Here is a 19,589-nt window from a genome sequence, read left to right on the forward strand (position 1 = left end):
TCTCTCTCTCTTTGACAAATAAATAAATAAAATCTTTTTAAATAAATAAATAAATTCAGCCCATTTCCAAACTTACACCTTTTAAACAGGAACATTCTTAAGAAGGGAAATGGGGAGTAGGACCCTCATAAACACATACCGAGGGGGAAAACTGTGCGAACAGAAGTCATGGTCCCCCTTTTAGCCATAGCTGCCAGAAACCCCCTTCTCACCCCTTGCAGACAGGTGCCCTTGTCCACAGGCACCCCGAAGTCCTTGACAATGACTCCCTCCCGTCTCACCTCACAGATCCAAGAACCAGTGCTTCCTGGTGTCAGACTGGGTCAGTCCTGGGGGCAGAGGTCAGGCTGGGGTAAGCCCCGCCTGATGAGAGTGGAATGAGCCTGCCGGGCGGGGTCAGCCGGGGGCACCCCTGCTTCCTGCCCGACACAAGGGTGGGAGTGAGGGAGGCCTGAGATGGGATCAAGAGATCCTGGGTCATCCGTAGAATTAAGAGACTTGACCCAGAGGGGAGGGAAGGGGCGAAGGTCAGCCCTGCTAACGAGGAGGGCTGCTACCTTACCAGGCTCCAGGGGGCCCGGATTTCCCTGGAGAGGGTGGTTTTGTCTTTGCCTACAAGCCCGAAAAGGCTGAGGACAACCCCAATTAGCAGGAAACCCTCACTCCCTGGGCTCACTCTACACTGCTCCTGCTGAGATTGGAGACAGAAGCCCAGAGATGGGGCTCAAGCAGAAACCCCCCCCCACCACCACCGCTTTGCTGAAGCATTTACAGCTGTCGCTCTGAGTAGGAAGCAGGGAAAGCCGAGACCCACTGAGACCCGTCCTAGACCAGCATTTTCCCCACAGCTAAACTCCCATGTCCACAGCCTTGCTCTGCAGCCTCCGACAGACCCAACGTCCCCTCCCCGGCTCCGACCTCTCTCCCAGGGAAAGGCCTCAGGTAGGCAGGGCTGGAGGTGGCTGGAGAAAGGGGTGGAGCCGTCGTGGGCAGATGGTCTGGAGTCTAACTCTCTTCGCAGAGGAGAGGGAAAGAGGCTTACCTAAGGTCACAGCCTCCCTGACTCATAGCCAGTTGCCCCAGATGGAAGTGAGAGGAGGCTGAGGGAAAAAGGAAGGGCCAAGCTGATCTCCCACTTGTACCAACCCAACCCATGGGAACTCTGTCTCTCGGGTGTCTTCAGGGCTAAGTCAACCTGGTTGGGGCAGCTGGAATGTTAGCTGGAGAGCCTGCTCGTCTGAAGAAGAGAGCGACAGGACTGGGACTCCCAAGGAGGGGGCTCTGACTCCCTCCTGTCCACAGTCACCAGATTTCTGACAAGGTCCTGTGGCGCCCTCTGCTGGCCACAGAGCAGCTCTCTGCAGGCAGGCAGGGCCCTGCCCAGCTCCTTCCTCCTGTGGTGTGTAGTTAAAGACCCAGCCCCCAGAGGAGCTGCCCTCCTATGCTGACCCCTTCACCCTGAGGCAGCACGGACCTGAGGGCCCTCCAGCTGAGAGGGGCTTCAGAATCTGCCCATCGGATGCTTGGGGTTGGCTTAGTGGGATGAGTACCTGGGCTTTGACAAAAACCTACTACGTTCCAATCCCTGCTCGGCATGACCTTGGCGATCACACGTGGCCTCCCTGAGCCAGTTTGTTCACGTGTGAAATAGGAATAAAATCCATTGTCACACTGGAGAGGAGTCTTGGAGATTGAATAGAGGAAAGATGGAGAGTTTTAGCCTCGTGGCAGACCCATGGCAGACACAGTTAATGGCCTGTAAGAGGGATGTCCCAGAACGCGGAGCCCGTGGCAGTGACTCGTGTGCTGTGTTTACTTCCTGACGACGGCTCCACTCACCTTGCCAGTGGCTGCGGGGTCCTGGTGGGCCAGGGTGAGGAAGGGCTCCTGTATTGGGAGCTAAGGATTCTGGGCGTTTTGTGGAATTCAGAGACTTAGCCCAAGGCGGATTGGGGTGAACCATCCCAGGCAGACATGAATTTGTACACGTCAATTACAAATGCCAGGGGGTCCCCCACTGCACCCAGGAACCAGCCCTGGGCAATGGGCATGGCGAAAAGCTTCACAGAGGAGATATTTGACCGCGGCCCCTAACAATGAACAGGGTGTTGAGTTGAGGAAACAGCAGAGAGACATAGAATCCTGGGTGACTCAGGTGGTTAAGCATCTGACTCTTGACTTCAGCTCAGGTCATGATATCAGGATCGTGAGATCGAGTCCCACATCAGGCTCCATGCCTAGTGCTGGGTGTGGAGACTGACTTGCTGGGCATGGCGCTTGCTTGAGATTCTCCCTCTCTCTCTCTCTCAAAAAAAAAAAGGCTTCAAGGGCCAAGGCCTCGGGCAAGTCCGGTCCTCTTCTCAGCGTTTCTTTTATTTCTTTCTTCAGGGAGAACGGGGCATGCCAGGGATGCCGGGCAAACATGGAGCGAAGGTACCTGCCCCTCCCTGCCCAGCCCTTCCCCCGCCAGCCCCTCCCTGAGCTCCAGCCCTCTCTCCCATGTTCTGGGACACCTGGGAGGCCCAGCTCCTTCTCCTTCCCAGGTCCACTGTGGAGACATGAAGACAGGGTACATGTTTCCTCCCAGTCCTTCCTCCCTGCGGTGCCAGCCTGCTCCAGGCGGGGCTTCTGTTTGGCACAGGAGCCAGCACTCCCCAGTGCCCTCCTGACGTGGCCGGGCCTCCTCCCGGGCGTCTTGGCTAAGCCCAGCTCCAGCTGCCGCCCGCATGGGGAGTAGGGACTCCCTAAAAATCACCTGCCCTTGGGATTGACTAAGTGGCACATTGGGCAGCCTATTTACCTCAAAGCGGCTGGTCGTGGGCTGATGTGGAAATGGGGTTCACTCCCAGATGCTCCCCAGTCCATGTGGGCGCAGGTCCAGAGAGTTCTCTGGGAGAAGAATCCCACCGGCACAACCTCTCCCGCTCTCCCTTTCCAAACAGCGTTCCCTTCTACCCCTTTCCCTTCCCATCTCCTCCTCCTCCTTTCCTTTCCCACTGAAGCCCTCCCCACATGGCACCCCAGAGATACCCCGACCTGGACACTCCTGGGCTCCCTGCCGGGAAGGCTTGGGAGCTGAGCAGGTGGGTGGGAAGCTTGGGGGACTCAACGGTGCAGCTCAGAACCTCTGCCTTCCTGGGGACCCACGCTCCCTGTGCCAAACTCTGCCACCCACCTTTGCCGTGGGTCTGGGCAGCAGGCAGAAGCAAGCCGTCTGCCTTCGCATCCCCTCTCCACCCTGCCCCAGGGGAGGCTGAGAGGTTGGCCACTCCTTCCCTGCTTTTCCCAACTGTGGAAAGTCGCCATGCCCTTTTCTTCTCTCCACCAGGGAGCTCCCGGAATTGCTGTGGCTGGGATGAAGGTCAGTGAAAGGTTATCACTCCACATATGAGGGGCATGATGGGAGGGAAGGAGAGAGGAAGACACAGCCGGGGCTTCAAGGACTCCGTGGGGTGGCGGCTGGGCCAAGGAGGGCGAAGACAGGATTCAGAAACATCTCTCTTAAGGCAACGTCTACACCATTATGCACAACTTGGCCAAGAGATGTTTAACTGAGCCCTGCGAAGTACATAGCAAAGGTTTGCTGGCCTCGGGGAAAACAGCACCCTGCCCGTGAGCAAGGGAGCCCAGCACTTTCCTTTATACCTCGGAATCCAGCAGCTGCTTGTGCGCAGAGCTCCCAAGAGGAGGACGGGAGTCCTTCCCCTGAACCCTACCCGAACCGCATCTGGTAGGCAGGCAGACGGATGGGGACCCCCAGAAGCACAAAGGTGGATCTCCCAGCAGGTCCACAGACAGGGGGCACCATGTCCAAAGCCAATGCTCTTCCCTTCCTCTCCGCCCGCTCTTACCCTTGCCACATCCCTCACCTGGGGGATGAATCGGGAAGAGTCCAGGAGGCCTCCTTTGTGCTGAGACCTGAAGCCTAGGCAGAGGGAAGTGCTGGGTGGGCCAGATGCTTCACACACCCATGAAGACCTTTGCTCATTTACTCCTGCACCAGCTCTCGCTCTCTCTCCTCCGTCTCTTTACAAGAGTCTTCTTTGTTTCCACACAGGGTGAGCCAGGGACCCCAGGAGCCAAGGTACTTATACAGAGGGAATGTTCTGGGCTGCATGGAGCATCAAGCATAGGGGGAGGCAGCAGTGGCTGCTACTGTTATGCTCCTGGTTCCCCTGAGGCTGGCCTGGAGCTGGGGACCCCACTGAGCAGAGGAGGGGCCACCCAGGAGGGGCCTGCCGGCCAGGAATGCCTTCCCCTCCCTGGATCCTGGCCGGGAGCTCGGTCAGTTTGCCAGCACACCAGTTCCAGCAGGCAGTAACTCCTGTGCCCTGTGCCTGCAGGGCTCTGTGTCTCTTGTCTCATCCTATAAGGGATGTAGCATGAAAAAAGTTTCCATGCCAAATAAGTTGGGAAATACAGACTTAAAAATATTTCAGTTTTTGTTTTGTTTTGTTTTGTTTTACTACAGACCTTCTCAGAGCCTTTAAGAGGCTATATGTATACTGGGGACTTCTAAAACTATAATCTCTGGTGTAGCATTTTCAAACATTTTGACTAGAGTTTCCTTTTTTAAAGAGGAACATCATATGGGACTAGTATTCTGGAAATGCTAGTTTACCATCACTGTCCACCGTACCCCTCAACACCCACCCCCCAGTCCTTATCAGTGACTTTCTCTCTCCAACAAAGGGAGACCCAGGAGCAGCAGGAAAGCCAGGGCCCCCAGGTCTGCCAGGAAAGCGGGGGCAGAGGGTAGGATATTATGTCTCTGAGTGTGTGTCCCCTTCAGACTGGTCTCACTGGTCCTCTCACTCCGTGCCCCAACCCCATGACTCGCGTGCTACCTGCAGTATTTCAGGGTGCATGTGTCCCCCGGAAGAGGGGAGTGCCGGGATGGCCTGGAAAAACTTCAGAAATCCTACACTTGGGAGCACACCGTCCCTCCTCCAAAGCATTTGCTCCCAGGAGGAAAGACTAGCAGAAGGAGGCCTTCCCTCCGTCTGTCCCCTCTCCCCAGGGCCTCTGAAGGGCAGCACCTGCATCCTTCCCCTTTAGACTCAGCCTGTTTCAGGCGCCCCAGCTCCGGCATACCCCAGGCACAGCCCAGGCTGAGCTGCGGGGAAGGGGGGGGGTCAGATCTCACTTCCCGCCCATCAAAGGGGCCCACACTTGGCTCACTCCCCTTCCTTGATGGGCTTCAGGCTCTTTGGTCATTCAGCTTCTACCCAAAGGCAGGTGGCAAGAGGATGACAGTCAAAGACTTGGTGTGGCATCCTCTGTGGCTTCAGCTGGAAAATTCACCGAGACACCTGTCAAATTACGACCCCAGGGCCCTCCGTTTCTATTATTAGCTACAAGAATGGGCAGCCATCCAGCTATGGAGAGGGGTGCCCTCGGGTGCTGAACAGGCGGGGTACTCTTGGGGTGATCTCCTAATACGGGCCGCTCTGGGAGTGCCAAGTGCTCGTGGTGTAGAAGAAGGAGCGGCAGGAGAACTGAGGAGACAGGCTGCTTCTGTCCCTTGAGGCTGGGGAGGGGTCCCTCACAGCCCTGGAGCCTCTTTATTTGTGCCGTGAGAGCAGGGCTCTGAGATCCTTGTCCTGGGGGAGAAAGTTCTTCTTGGTGGAAGAGGATGCTTGGGGCGGGGTGTCAGCTTGCGAGGGATGCCTGAACCAAGGTCCACGGGCTGTGTGGTTCAAACGACAGAAGCTTATTGTCCCACGGTTCTGGAGGCCAGAAGCCCAAGGTCAAGGCGTCAGCAGGGCTGGTTCCTTCTTCAGGCTGGGAGGGAGAATCTGTTCCCTGCCTCTCTCCTTGATTCTGGCCATTTGCATCCCTGGTGTTCCTTGCATCTGGCATCCCTGGTGTTCCTTGGCTTGTAGAATTATCACTCCAATCTCTACCTTCATTTTAACCTGGGGTTCTCCTGGTGTGCCTGTCCCCTCATCCAAATGTCCCTTTTATAAGGACACCAGTCATACTGGATTAGGGGCCCACCCTACTCTAGTGTGACCTCATAACTTTACCAGTTATGTCTGTAAGGACCCTATTTCCCATGAAGGTCACATTCTGAGCTACAGGGAGCTAGAACTGCAACACACGAACGTGGGGAGAACAGAAGCCAACCCATGACAGGAAGCAAACTTCTCAAAATGGTCCTCCAAAGAAGAAGTCTAGTGAGATGAAGTTTGTGTTCCCTGGAGGCAGGGAGGGGTCGGCAGAGACCGTGGGCCTCTAAGTGCTAGACATTTAAAAATTGAAAAGAGCAGAGTGGTTAAAAGGAATTGCTTCCCAGACTGCTGGTCTTCTATACCACTCAGCTCTCCCAGGAGATGCCCCCAAAAGGAGCTAAATGTTCTTGGTGCCTCTTGATTGTAAATGATGAGGGCCCAGCCCATATGGGAGCAGGAGAACAATGACCCAGGCCCTCACCAGTGTGAAGTGGTCCGGGGAAGGAATCCAGTGCAGATGGGGGCCTGGGCGGGAAATGGCTCACGGAGGGGCAGGGAGGCAGCAGAGAAAGCCAAGGCTCTCTGCCGGAGGGACTAGGGCCTTCGCAGTTGGCCTGGAGAAACCATTCCTAACCCTGCACTGTCTGCATTCCCTCCACAGGGCGAAAAGGGGGCGGCAGGCTCCCCTGGGCTACTCGGCCTCCTGGGGCAGAAGGTGGGTATCGGCAAGCTCGGCGTGGTGGGTTCTATGTAAAGTCCTTGGGGTTCATCTGCACCAACATTCCCGGCCCTGGCCATTCAGGGGCCCCAGTATCAGAGGTGTCTTTGGAAGACAAGATTAGTGTGTGGTGTACCACGTGGGAGGCCCCGTTTGGCAAAAATGTCCGTATTCAAAGACCAGGAGCTGTGACCTTGTCCGATGTCCTTGCACCAGCTCTGAAAATCGCTCCCTGGTACACGAGCTCCATGAATTTCCACTAAAAAGAAAAGAAGACTCGAGGTCAAATGAGTGTGGGGAGAGCTGCATGAGACAGGCTCCCTTGGAAAGTCACAGGACACTCTCCTGTCACGCTCAGAGCACCTGGTGGGCAAGGAGCCTGAGCTGCTTCTTTTCCCCCTGCCTTCCCTGACATCCTTCGGCCACCAGACCCTTTTTTCCACATTTCAAATATTTCCCATCCCCAGAAGAAGGGTTCCATGGACACCGTCTGAAAAATAGTCTAGACCCAAGGTGTGATGGGTCTCTTGCTCAGCTTCATACCTATTCCCCTGCAATAGCCAGGTCCCGTCTCTCCTTAAATCCTATGGCCAGTGAGACCAGGCCAGGCTTCTGAGGGCCTCTGTGCCCAGCCTGGACCGAGGCGTAGTCTGCCACCTCCGCTCCTTGGAACTGGAAGGGGAGAGAAGACAGGGATCGGCCACCTCCCTCTGGAGCTAGGCAGGCCTACTCATGGTTACTCTCCCCCTCCTTCTGCCCCCAGGGAGAAAAAGGTGATGCCGGCAACTCCATTGGAGGGGGCAGAGGGGAGCCCGGCCCCCCAGGGCTGCCCGGGCCCCCAGGGCCAAAGGTGAGTTTCCCTGGGATCCACGCTCAGGGGAGACACTGCCTGTGTGGCCTTTATTTTCAGCCTGTTCTTGGGGACTCCATCCTGGGTGCCTTGCCTTCTCTCCTGCCCCAGATGTGTGGTTTTTCCAGTGGATTCTAGAAAGACAATTTGGATTGAGCTCCTGACTTTCCATGGTGACTGACTCTCCAAGAGAAGCAGTCCAAGGGCAGATGGCTGGTCCCAGTGATTCAAACAGCTACAATGTAACTCAGTCAGGGATGGGCGGCTGCAGGGCTTAGGAGAGCCTGAAGGGCCCCCTACCCAGGTTCTGAATACGAGATCAGTGATCCGTTGGGCCCCACCGAGTGCTGGCACACAAGGGGCAGGGGTGGGGGTCTGCAGTGGGGTCAGCTGCAAATGGGACTGCTGTCCCTTTCTTTACACCGGGTGGAAGCTGCAGTGGTGAGATTTGGGCTTCCCGAAGCAGAGGCCTCCTGCGCCGCTTGGTTTGCTCCAGCAGCCCAGGGAGTGAGGAAGGCCTCTTTGAGGGGAGGACCCGTTGCATGATTTCAAGAAGATACACACATTCGTTCCGCCAACATGTATCACGGGGCTGCTCTGGCGGGGCTCTGCCTGGCCTCCAGGCTGCAGAGAGCTGCCGTCGGCTTGCTCACAGCCCAGCAGGAGAAGCAGACCCAGTTCCCAAGGAAACCGTGGCGGGGTCCAGAAGGAAGCCCACAGACGGGCACAATGAAGTGGTGGGAAGGGTCTTGGGCAACCGCCCACAGGCCCGTCGGAGAGGCTTGAGTGCCAGCTTTGCCAATGGTGGCCCTGGAAGCTGGGCTCCGGGACATTCCCAGGGTCGGATTCGTTCCCATGGGAAGTAGATCCCTGGCATGTCTTGGGTTTTCATTTGGGGTTGGGGAAGCCTGGTCAGTACTGTCCCTGCATCCTGGGACACAAGAGGGGAAAGCTTAGAAGGCCGTGTCCTCCTTCAGGGAACGGGCAAAGTGCTGAGTGAGGGAAGTCTGCGCGGGGGACCTCCTCCCGTCTCTCTCTGTGCCTCCCATCCTAGACCTCCTGGGTCCCCTCCCTATGTGCCCAGAGCCTTCGTGGTCCCTCCCGTCTCCTGGGCAGGACCTGCTGAGGTGGCCTTCCCAAGTGTTCCAGGTTCCAAAATGACCTGCCTCCCTGTAGTTAGGACCGGATGGCAGTCTACACCGGGGGCTGGGGGGGGGAGGGGTGCGGAAGGTAGTCCATACCCCAGGGCTGAAACAGAGCTGGATTGTGTGTTAACCAAGAACTGAGGAGCTTCTGGCACTACGGGCTGGACCCCAGAAAGTGGTGCAGAACTCAGAGGAGAAAGAGGCAGGCAGGGAAGGCCGCCTAGAGGAGGTGCGACCCAGGCTGGGCCCACACGGTGGGTGGGAGTCAGATGAGTAGAATGAAGAGAGTTAGTAGAAGCCAGCGCAGACAAAGACAGAGATCCGGAAACACCCAGCACCCATGTCTGTCCTCTTCCCCAGGGAGAAGCTGGCTTTGATGGCCCGGCCGGCCCCCCAGGACGGCAAGGAGACAAGGTACAGAGGCTTGCAGTCCTGAGATGAGGGTTGGCTTGGGTATTTCATCCCCAGCTCGGGAAGAACAAGAGCTGCGGCTGTCCCTGCAGCCGGACCCCTGGGGCGCAAAGCTGTCATCAGGGTCTTGGGGAGTCAAGTTGTCCCTTTATATTTACTTTCCATCTTGATTTTTTTTAAAAATTGTATTTAATGTTAACATTGATTCAGAACCTCTGGGACTGTGGTTTGTTATCGTGTATTCCCCACAGTCCGTCCTGTTTCCAACCAGGACAACCACGGTGGGGGGTGGGGGTGGAGAACTGGGAGTGCCTTCTGCCAAACCCCCTTTCTCCGTCCCGCTACGTGGGGCTGTCACACGCAGAAAGGCCCCTGAAAGAACCCACGGCCCCTCCGTAGCAACTGGCAATTACAGACCCCTCAGGCGATGGGCAAAAAGTTGCTGAGCTCTCACGCCTTGAGCCAACTGGAAATAAAGGGAAGTAAAGGGCATGGTCCTCCAAAGCAGGGTGTCGGGGAGGCGGCCGGGGAGTCGCAGGGGTGTCCCTAACAACTAGCCCAGGCCAGGAAGAAGGTTATCCAGTGAGAAGCCGGAGGAGCCCGGAGGCCCTGGGAGGCCCAGAAGAGGGCAGGCTGGGGGAGATGCTCCGAGAACTGCACTTTCCTGCACAGGAAGGTCGGCGGCCTCCTGGCCTGAGGAAAGATGAGCCTTCCAGCCCTTCCATGGCCCTCTGGGGACAGTAGATGCTCTTGTACCCAGCCTTGTCCCCATTTCAATCCAATTGTCATACAACAGGGGGAGCCTGGAGCACCTGGAGACCAGGGACCAGCTGGCCCCAAGGTACGTGCATCTCACCCCTCCGGAGTCAGAGCCCACACCTCGCTTCCCTGGGGTCATGGCATGAGCGGCTGGGCTCTGGGTCTTGAGGGGGAGGGAGGGAGAGAAACTTCTTCCTGCAGTCGTGGCCGCCGTGATGGGACTCAGTCTTCTCTAGGACTCAGTCTGTCTCGTCCAGAGTTGTCGGACAGAGGCTTCTGTGTTGGTTCTAGACACTCTGGGCATCCTCTGTCGGTGCAGGGAGCCCCCTGACAGGCTCCCCGGCCTGCTGCTCTGGGTCCTTCTGTGGGCAGCCAGACACAGCCCGCCTTGGCTATGACCCTGTCCGGTGAAGAGCAGGCAGTCATTGCCCCCCAGCCCGTCCCTCCTGGCCCCGACCGGCGGTTGAGACTGCATTTGTCTCGCAGGGCACCAAAGGGGAACCAGGGAAAGGAGAGATGGTGGACTACAACGGAAATATCAACGAGGCTCTCCAGGTACGTGGGAGCCGGCGTAGAGACTAGAGATCGGGGGGGGGCGCTCAGGGGAGCCGGGCGCTGCGCTATGGCCCAATGAGGGGGTGCTTCGATGCCCCAACTAGTGTCCTTGACTTCAGACTATTGACAGAGCTTCCAGAAGAGTGGCCCCCTTGCTCTCTCTCCCTTAGCCTCTGCCTCCAGCCTCCAGGCAAATGCACGGCCTCATTTGGCAGCCAGGTGGCCTGGCTCTGGGTCTGGCCCCACTGGCTGGCTATCCGGGCTCCAGCGAACTGAGCATCATAGTGGGTGGACCAGGGTTCTGGGGCCCCACGTCTTCAATACCTGTGGGCCATTTTGTGGGGAGTTGTGGGGCAGGGGTGCCCTGTATGTTGTAGGTTGCTTCACAACATCCCTGGTCTCCTGCCACCCCTGGTTGGCAACAAAAATATGCCTCCAGACATCACCAAATGTCCCCTGGGGGCCAACACCCACCCCCGGTTGGAGAACCAGTCCTTTAAAGGAAACACTGCCCCTCTGGGGATCCGTTTACTTGGGGTACGATCCTGTCTGCGTGCCAACTCTCGTCCCCCTGGTTTCTTGAGTGGCTTCGTACCTTCCTATTCTGCATTCAATGTTTACAAGGAAGTACGTTGGACTCTTGAAGTCTGATTCTGGGGGGAGATGTGAGAACAGCGGAGGGTCCCAGTCAGCGATCAGGGAGAAGCAGAGATGTTGCGCCCTCCCTCTTTGGCAAAGTGAAGGCGAGTTTGCAGTCCGTTTCAGGGCCTGAGTCTGGGGTAAGACAGCCTCAGAGGCTCTGCAAACCTCCGGGAGATGTGGGGGTGGCATGGGTTCAGGAGGCATGGGGCCCACCAAGAGGGCCTATCCCTACTGTGCTCCTAAGGGAGGCCCAGCTCCCATGTTTCCGTGCCTGGGCCAAGGGGACCCTCCAGACGGCCCTTGACTTGTTCTTGAACTGATCGCATGGCTTTGGTTTTTAGGAGATCCGAACGCTGGCCTTGATGGTAAGTCTTCCTCCTTCCCTTGGGCACTGGGCTGAGGGCTGGGGGGCTGGGGCAGGGCGGGGCGGGGGCCCAGGGGAGGGCGAGGACTTGAGGTCTGGCCTCCAGAAAGCAGGTGCGGGACTGCTAGGTCAGGGCTGACCCTGAAGTGGCAGGGCAGAGAGTGATCTGAGCCTGAGCAGGGGCTCTCCGGAGCCTCCCCAACCCGGGTCCCAGCTGTCCTCTGGAGTAGCTGTTCACCCATTCCACGGCACACTCTTGTCTCGGTGTAGACGCTGGGGCACTGTGCAGCCGTGTCAAGGAGATGGAAGTACAGAAGAGGATGCTTGTATGTTTCTCCTTGAACCCAACCTTCAGCTCATAAAAATCCATAACCCGAAAAAATCAGGAGAAACTCAACCTCCACTATTTTTTTTGTTTTGTTTTATTTTCAGCGTATCAGTATTCATTGTTTTTGCACCACACCCAGTGCTCCATGCAGTACGTGCCCTCCCTATTACCCACCACCTGGTTCCTCAACCTCCCACCCCCCACCCCCTCAAAACCCTCTGGTTGTTTTTCAGAGTCCATAGTCTCTCATTCAACCTCCACTTTTTCACCTTTCCTAGAAATCAGTTTCATTTTCTGCACTTGGAAAACCAGTGAATTCCAAGCCCTGATTTTGCGTGTGTGCCTACTACTACCAACAGGCCTGTGGATTTTTGTAGTGAATATTTCTAGTTAAAACAATTGCCATGAGGTTTAACTTCCAGGTGGAGAGAAGAAAGGAGATCCCAAAGTTCTCAAACCATCGGAATTTCATTTAACTTAGTATTTTTATTTTTTTAAGGAAGTTACTTATTTATTTGCAAGAGAAAGAGAGAGAGCGCACACATGAATGGAGGGAGGAACAGAGGGAGAAGCAGACTCCCCACTGAGCAGGGAGCCTGACGTGGGGCTCCATCCCAAGACCCTGGTATCATGACCTGAGCTGAAGGCAGATGCTTAACTTTATTTTCTATTCTATTACTATTTTTAATCCAGACTCAAACACTGATCATATCACGCCCCAACCCCAGAGGTTGGTATGAACATCACATGATTCTAGAATCAGTGAGCTTCATTTGAGGACATTAAAATACATTATTTGAAATAGCTATACAAAGCATAACTTTCATGGAATCTTCCTTTCTTTTAAAGTCAACTTCGATGGGCATCTGGGTGGCTCAGTTGGTTGAGCAACTGCCTTCAGCTCAGGTCACAATCCTGGAGTCTCTGGATCAAGTACCGCATCGGGAACTCTGCTTGGCAGGGAGTCTGCTTCTCCTCTGACCTTCTTCCTCTCGTGCTTGCTCTCTCTCATTCTCCCTCTTTCTCAAATAAATAAATGAAATCTTTAAAAGTAAATAAATAAATAAAGTCAACCTCGAGGCGTAATTTAGATACAATAAAATAGACCCACTTCGCTGTGAAGTTTGATGAGCTTCAACAAATGTATATATCCCTGTGTCCACTCCTGATGGGTTGGGGTTACCCATGGGAGTTATCCGTGTAACCCCAGGCACTCCAGAAAGTTCTTTCATGTACCCCGGGAGTCAATCCCGCACCTACCCGCAGCCCCAGACACCACTGAGCTGCTTTCTGTCCTGGTGGATTAGATCTGTCTCTTCTGGAGTGTCATCTGAGTGGAGTTGCGCCCTGTAGCCATCTGTGCCTGGTTCTCCAGCTCAGCATGGGAGGTCTGGGTCACATCCGCGGCGTGGCCGGCACCCATGCTTGCTTCCTTGTTCGCTGCCAAGCAATGTTCCAGGGCATGGGTGTCACACACCTGCACCTGTTGATGGTTATCTCCATTGTCTCCCGGAGGCATTTTGAAGTCCCTGTCAGGGGAGCGGAAACGTATCTTCTTGGAGCTTGGAGCCCCGGGTGCTCAGAGGGAGGAGGAGGGAGAGGCTGGTAGGCGTGGCTCCGGGATCCTCGCCCTTCAACCCCGCCTCTCTCAACCAGACACACTCAGTGCTTATCCACTTAAACTGTGGAGTCCCCGTGCTCTTCCCTTTGCTGAAAGATGTTCCGGCCACTGATGAGACGTTTGAAAATGATCGATCCCCATAAACCAGCCTCCATATACCCCTCTCCGGCAACAGGCCACCCCTTCTTGGTTGGAAAGTTCTTCCACAGGTCTTTCTTTTATTCCCTAGGGACCCCCCGGTCTTCCCGGACAAATCGGCCCACCCGGAGCCCCAGGGGTCCCAGGCCAGAAGGTAACACTCGCCTTGATGTCGGGGATGCAGACCCTGCAGAGGCACTGCATGCGTCCCTGTTGAGTGCGGGAGCCAGTGGGTGATCCTCCCATCTTCCCTGCAGAGCTACCGCTGCTCCCGGGCAGCCCAGGCCTCGCCTTGTCCCCATTGCAGCCACCCCCTCTCCTGCCGCCTCACGCCACCCTCTTCCCCTGCTGTCTGACTTGCGCTCATGTAATTCTCACGCTCCTCTGAGAGCTGGGTAGAGCTTGGGTCTAGACAAGCCACTGCTCCAGGCAGAACCATGGGGGGACCCCAACCCACTCATCAGGGAACATGGCACTTGAGCTCCTTCCCGATCTCCCCCCTCCTTCGCTCCCCACCTCTGTTCCCCTCTGCCCCACCCCTGTGATTTTCTCAGAAGGCCCTGCATGTTTGCACCTCTGTCCCCTGCTCCGGAGGGCTCCTGCCCTGAAGTACCCTCCCCTCTTCCCTACCTTTCCAAGTTCTCATATTTCAAGTCAAACTCAAAACCACCTCCTCTTTGAAGCCTCCCCTGTTGAACCAGGCAAAATTCACTGCCCTTTCTTGTCTGCTCCTCTCTTAGCATCATTTTGCCTTGGTGATGTGGGTCATTCTTTACTGGCCTCCAAAACAGACGCCAGGCCTCCTTTATCTCCCTCCCTGACCTAAAGAAGAGGATTGGGTTGATGCGAAGATTCAGGGAGTTTTACCTGTGGGGCAGGCAGGATAGGAGGGCTGGGCTAGGGGTGGGTGGAGTGGGGCAGTGGGAGGCAACACCCCTCCCAGGGAGTACCCAGGGTCCTCAGAGGCAGCGTGTGAGGCCATGGCTAAAATGTGGACTGCGGAGCCTGGATCTAGCTGCCAGCCTCCCAAACCACAGGCCGTGTAAGTTCATAGCTCCGGGCTGACCCTGGCACAGAGGCAGTGCCATAAAGGACAGCTCCTCTGCTCTGACACTGACCTTCGTTGTTCTGGCCGCAGGGGGAGATCGGACTGCCAGGCCCTCCAGGACACGACGGAGAAAAGGTAAGAGCAGATACTCCGGGATGAGCCTCTGAAGATGGACCTTGACCCGGGCTAATGGGGAATGGTGGAGCTTGGGGGCCGAAGGCTCTGGAACAGACCCATATGTGAGCCTGTGGGGAAGGGAGTGGGGGAGTGTGGGGACCAACCCTGCAGGAGACTGAGCCCCACACTGCTGGCCCTAGAGGAGCCGGGCAGACCCATCTGGGACGGGCTGGGGTTGGTGCTGAGGCTCCTCCGATTCAAAGGGTGTTGGACAGAGCCATGTCCTTTGGACTTCCCATTCTTTCACGCTCTCTCTCTCTCCCCTCCATCAGCATATATAATAAGCATTGCTCATATTTTCTAAAGGGACCTCGAGGCAAGCCAGGAGACGTGGGTCCTCCTGGTCCCCAAGGCCCCCCAGGAAAGTCTGGGCCTGCAGGAACGAAGGGAGAAGACGGACACGCAGGAAGCCCGGGAGAGAAGGGGGAGAAAGGGGAGATGGGACAGGCGGGCCCACCGGTGAGTGCCAGGACGGGCTGGCCAGAATTCCACCCTGGGACACCTGCCTGCCGCGTGGTGTGCCACCCCAGCACGGCTTCTGCACGGTGCTTGCTGCAGCCTGGGCTGGAAACCTGGGGCCGGGAGTTGGGTGCCGGGGACTCCCCTGGGTTTCCCTCAAACCCCTGGCTTTATGAAGGCCAGCGGCCCCCCTCAAGAGAACTGGGCCTGTTCTGTCATCTCCTGTGTCCTTGGGAAAGTCCCTGAGCCTTGCAGGCCCTCTATTTTCTCATCTCTAAAATGGGGCTGATAATTCCTTCCCTGGATACTTCACTGGGTTGTTGGGAAAGAGATGAGGTCACAGGGGTAATCACACCTCTTTGGCAAGTATGCAGAAGCCCGACACCTGGGGGAGGCTGCCTGTACAAAGAAAGCACCTTACCCGGTCCTACGAGATTGCTGACTTGACCTGGGCATCTTCCGGGGGCTTCAGTGGCTTTTCATCTGTGAACTGGACACCTTCTCGAACCCCTGCCCTTGGAGGAAGGGAGCCACGCCTGCATGCCGCCGTTGGTCACGGACGCTCAGCTGACGCCCTCGCTCTCGACTAACAGAGATCTTTGTCGATCTGTAGGGTCTAGACGGCCCAACTGGGGAGAAAGGAGAACCAGGTGGCCAAGGGAGGCCCGGAGCAACAGGAGTCCCCGGCCCTATCGGGCTCCCGGGATTTACAGTAAGGCGAGAGGGCGGGGTATCGAGGTTGTCCGCGGGGCGCTGTGGATGCGGGCACATGAGCGAGGGGGCCCCTCACGGGGGTCACCAGCCTGGCAGATGCCTGGCCCTGTATTGAGGCTGCACTAACCCCCCGCCTGCCTGGCCTTTTGCGGGGGAGGGGGAAGGTCAGAGGGGTGGATTGATCCTCTTGAAGAACAGCTACCCCATGCAGAGCACCAGAGTGTGAATACTGGTTCCCGCTTCCCAGCTCACAGCACGGTGGCCTCTGCCTTCAGGCACCAGCCTGGCTCAAAGGTGCTAGAGTCTTGGGCTCAGAATTCTCCTATTTGAAGTATAGAGAACCTCAGAGGTCAATGGGTCCCACCTGGGACCCAGGGCAGATATCCCTCTGGCAGATGTCCTGCTCCCCGGGGCTGCCCCGCTCAGCTGGGACAGGGAGGCAGCTCCCAGCCTCCCGACACGGCCCTCCACCACGGAGCAGCTCCGGACTAGAAGGAGCGTGTGCAGAAGCTTCCTTCTCAACCTCGCAGCCCTGGCCCTCGCCCTGTTCCTAGAGCCACAGAGTCGTTTCTGTGACCACGTAAAAAATCTCATATTCGGCAGCTGAAAGTAATGCGCTCTTCTGATCTCAGGGTCTGTGAGCCCGAAGTCCAACTCACCTCTGCCGGGGCTTCTGCCCCCGGGGGATCACGAGGCTGCAGTCAAGCTGCTGGTCTACATTCTCACCTGGCTGCTCTTCCTGGCTCGCTGTGGTTGGCATGAGCAGGCAGTTCACATTGGAGCAGCTTGCTTGTTCAAGACCAAGCCAGCGGGAGTCTCTGAGTGCCTGCTGCCAACACCGGGCCATGTGCGCATGCGTGTGTACATAACCTGAATATATGCGTGTTATAATCTGTAACATAAGCCTGTAACGTAATCACAGGAGTGACCTCCTGTCACCTCGGCCAGGTGCCATATTCTATTGGTTAGAAACAGGTCACGGGTCCCCCCAGGATCTGTGCACCCCGGGGTCTGCACACGGTATCAGCCTCTCCTCCCACATGCTGGGACCCGCAGATCCCCAAAGACGGTGATCTTGGGCCTCTTGTCCAGTCTTCTTTACTGCAAGCTGACGGTCCCCTCAGCCTCCCAGGTGGCCCTTGATGACACCTTGGCCTCATCTAGTCCCGGTCTGGTTTGTCACATATGTGAGAGTGTCCCTGTGCCCCCCCGAGTGCCAGCACCCACAGCTTGGTGTTTTGTGCCCACAGGGAGAGAAAGGAGAGCCCGGGGAGAAGGGGGAGCCAGGAGTGGAGGTAGGTTGCCCCGCTCGGCCTTCTGTGTCATGGGGTGTTTGACAGGGATCTCATCAGCCCCCAGTCCCTCTAGGACACACGGCATTTCCGTGCTCTAGAAGGAAACACACAGCTGCCTGACACAGGGAGTTAGCAAGAAGCCGGAAATTCACTGAGCACCAAAACCCAGCCTCGGCGTCCCAGGTCATGGTCTCCCCACCTGTGTTCACAGAGCACCCGCCGTGTTTCCTTCCCTTGCTAGAGTCTGGAGTTAGGAAAAGAAACTGAACCACCTCTGGGCAGCGAATGGTCCCCAGTAGCATGTTCTAGAATGGTTATCCGCTCAAGGAGTTGATGAACATCCTAGAAGACGGGTCTTTTGAGCAGGATCTTGAAGACTGTAGGAGTCTTCCTAAAAGCTCAAGAAGTAAGCTTTCCGGAGAAGCACATTCTACTCTGAGAGGTGTGGTGGTGAAGGCAAGAGGAGAAACAGTGTGGACAGAGGTGCTGGGGACGCAGGCCAGGGTCTCATCGGGCATATTTGTAGGCTCAGGGAAAGAGCCAAGAAAACGACAGAGCTCAGCCACATATAAGGGAAACCATGTTTGATGGGAGGGCCGGTGGCACCCAGACAGAGCCAACGGAGGGACCACTGAGCCTTCTCAGCCCCCGGAGAGGTCCCCCGGCCCCGTCACCGTCAGTGTCGCCAGGGCCCATTCCCCATGCAGGGAAGTAAACTTGATGAGGAGGCATGTTCCTGGGTTAGAGACGGGTGGCCTCCTGATGAAATCCTCCGAGATTGAGGAAAAGCACCACACACAGAAATGTTCCTTCCAGAAGTATTTAAAGTAACAATTGGAAACAGCCGACATTTCTAACAAGAAGGAAATGATTCAATAACTTATGGTAATAATACTAATGGTATAATAGTCCCCATGTTTGGGAGCGTTCCTTGTGCCAAGCCCGGCTCCAGGCCCTAGCCGGGGAGTAACTCATTTCACGCTGCTCGGTAGAGACACGGAAAGGAGGCTTATGGGGAACATACAAAAAAAAAAAAAAAAAGAAAGAAAGAAAACCAGGTCTCAGGTTAAATGAAAAACAGCAGAGAATCAAGTTATATATATAAAATCATTGTTAAACATGAACATATATTCAAATACATTTTATGCATCAAAAAAGAGTGGAAGGAAATAAAGCAAAATATTAGGAGTAGCCAGATACTTACTCTTTCCGTTTTTTCAATTCCCTCTAATTTACAAAATATTTTGTTGGGTCTGTTATTACTTTATTTTTTGTTTGTTTGTTTTCAGATCATCGTACAGTAAAATTGACTTTTGGGTTGAGTGTGTGTAGGCCTGCAAAATTTTTTTTTAATATTTTATTTATCTGACAGAGAGAAATCACAACTAGGCAGGCAGAGAGAGAGGAGGAAGCAGGCTCCCTGTGGAGCAGAGAGCCCAGTGTGGGGCTCGATCCCAGGACCCTGGGATCATGACCTGAGCCGAAGGCAGAGGTTTTAACCCACTGAGCCACCCAGGCACCCCGGTCTGCGAAATTTTTTAATACGTTCATAGGTCTGTGTAGCTACCGTCACAATCAGGATACATGAATCACTGGTTTATAATAAGGAAAAAAAGCAGTAAACTTTTTAAGAAAAGATTCTAGAGTTTCCAGAGATTGAGTTGAGAAATCCATGGATCCAAGAGACATGAGAGGGACCCAGTCTGTCCAAGTTCGGGGGCTTCTCTTTGGTGGCCTGACAGAGCATTCACTCTGGCCACACTCCATGGGATTCGAACCCTGGGAAGGCAAGAAGAGCCTCAAAGCTGAGATGGTGTGACCAGCTCAGAAAGGAGCAGGCAGTCCTCCCTCCTGCATCTGGGATGGCCGAGCGTTGGCAAATGCATGGCCGTCCTCATCAGAAACTAAATCTGTAATGAGCACCATCCTCCATAGAAAGAAAGACTCCCTGAGTCCCTCCACCTTCCCCGTCCAGCGTGAATCTGTCCTACTTCACTCTGCCTTTAATTAAAGGGAAACAGAGACCAGCAGTCTCTGTTATAAACCCCAGGGGACTTGAGGGGCTTTCTTCAAAACTCCCACATAACAAATCTCTGTTCCTGTAAGCCAGAGGGCTCAGGTTCAAATGCCTATAGGCGCCAGGCACACAACAAATGAATGCCAAGTTCCAGATCAAAGACAATAGGGAGTGGTGGGGACTGGGGTTATCTGAAGATTTCATGCCCTGCCCAGAGGGCAAAGCTTTTATTCAGCTCCAGGCAATGTTGCCTGCTTGAATGAGAGCCTGTGCTGCCAGGCCTTTCTTTTCTCTTTCTTTTTTTTCCAAGAAAATATGGATGTCTAGACGTTTTGACAGCATTTCCTGGCAATGTGTGGGTTGTTTTGTTTTGTTTTTTCCTCCAATAATGTGT

The 19,589-nt window shown here is 55.5% G+C and overlaps 1 protein-coding gene across 2 annotated transcripts in view; it reads left to right on the top strand.

The window, feature by feature from the left end:
* COL13A1 (collagen type XIII alpha 1 chain) overlaps positions 1–19,589 on the top strand; it is a 139,274-nt gene that overhangs the window by 98,073 nt on the left and 21,612 nt on the right. For both annotated transcript variants that reach the window (XM_046027961.1, XM_046027962.1), the window contains 14 exons: positions 2,389–2,433; positions 3,329–3,361; positions 4,058–4,084; positions 6,616–6,669; positions 7,436–7,522; positions 9,028–9,081; positions 9,875–9,919; positions 10,324–10,392; positions 11,376–11,399; positions 13,577–13,639; positions 14,624–14,668; positions 15,017–15,169; positions 15,783–15,881; positions 17,134–17,178. In XM_046027961.1, coding sequence (XP_045883917.1) covers positions 2,389–2,433; positions 3,329–3,361; positions 4,058–4,084; positions 6,616–6,669; positions 7,436–7,522; positions 9,028–9,081; positions 9,875–9,919; positions 10,324–10,392; positions 11,376–11,399; positions 13,577–13,639; positions 14,624–14,668; positions 15,017–15,169; positions 15,783–15,881; positions 17,134–17,178 — 843 coding nt within the window. The remainder of the gene's footprint in view (positions 1–2,388; positions 2,434–3,328; positions 3,362–4,057; positions 4,085–6,615; positions 6,670–7,435; positions 7,523–9,027; positions 9,082–9,874; positions 9,920–10,323; positions 10,393–11,375; positions 11,400–13,576; positions 13,640–14,623; positions 14,669–15,016; positions 15,170–15,782; positions 15,882–17,133; positions 17,179–19,589) is intronic.

The sequence above is a fragment of the Meles meles genome, chromosome 13 (genome assembly GCF_922984935.1).
Source record: "Meles meles chromosome 13, mMelMel3.1 paternal haplotype, whole genome shotgun sequence".
NCBI classification, from domain to species: domain Eukaryota; kingdom Metazoa; phylum Chordata; class Mammalia; order Carnivora; family Mustelidae; genus Meles; species Meles meles.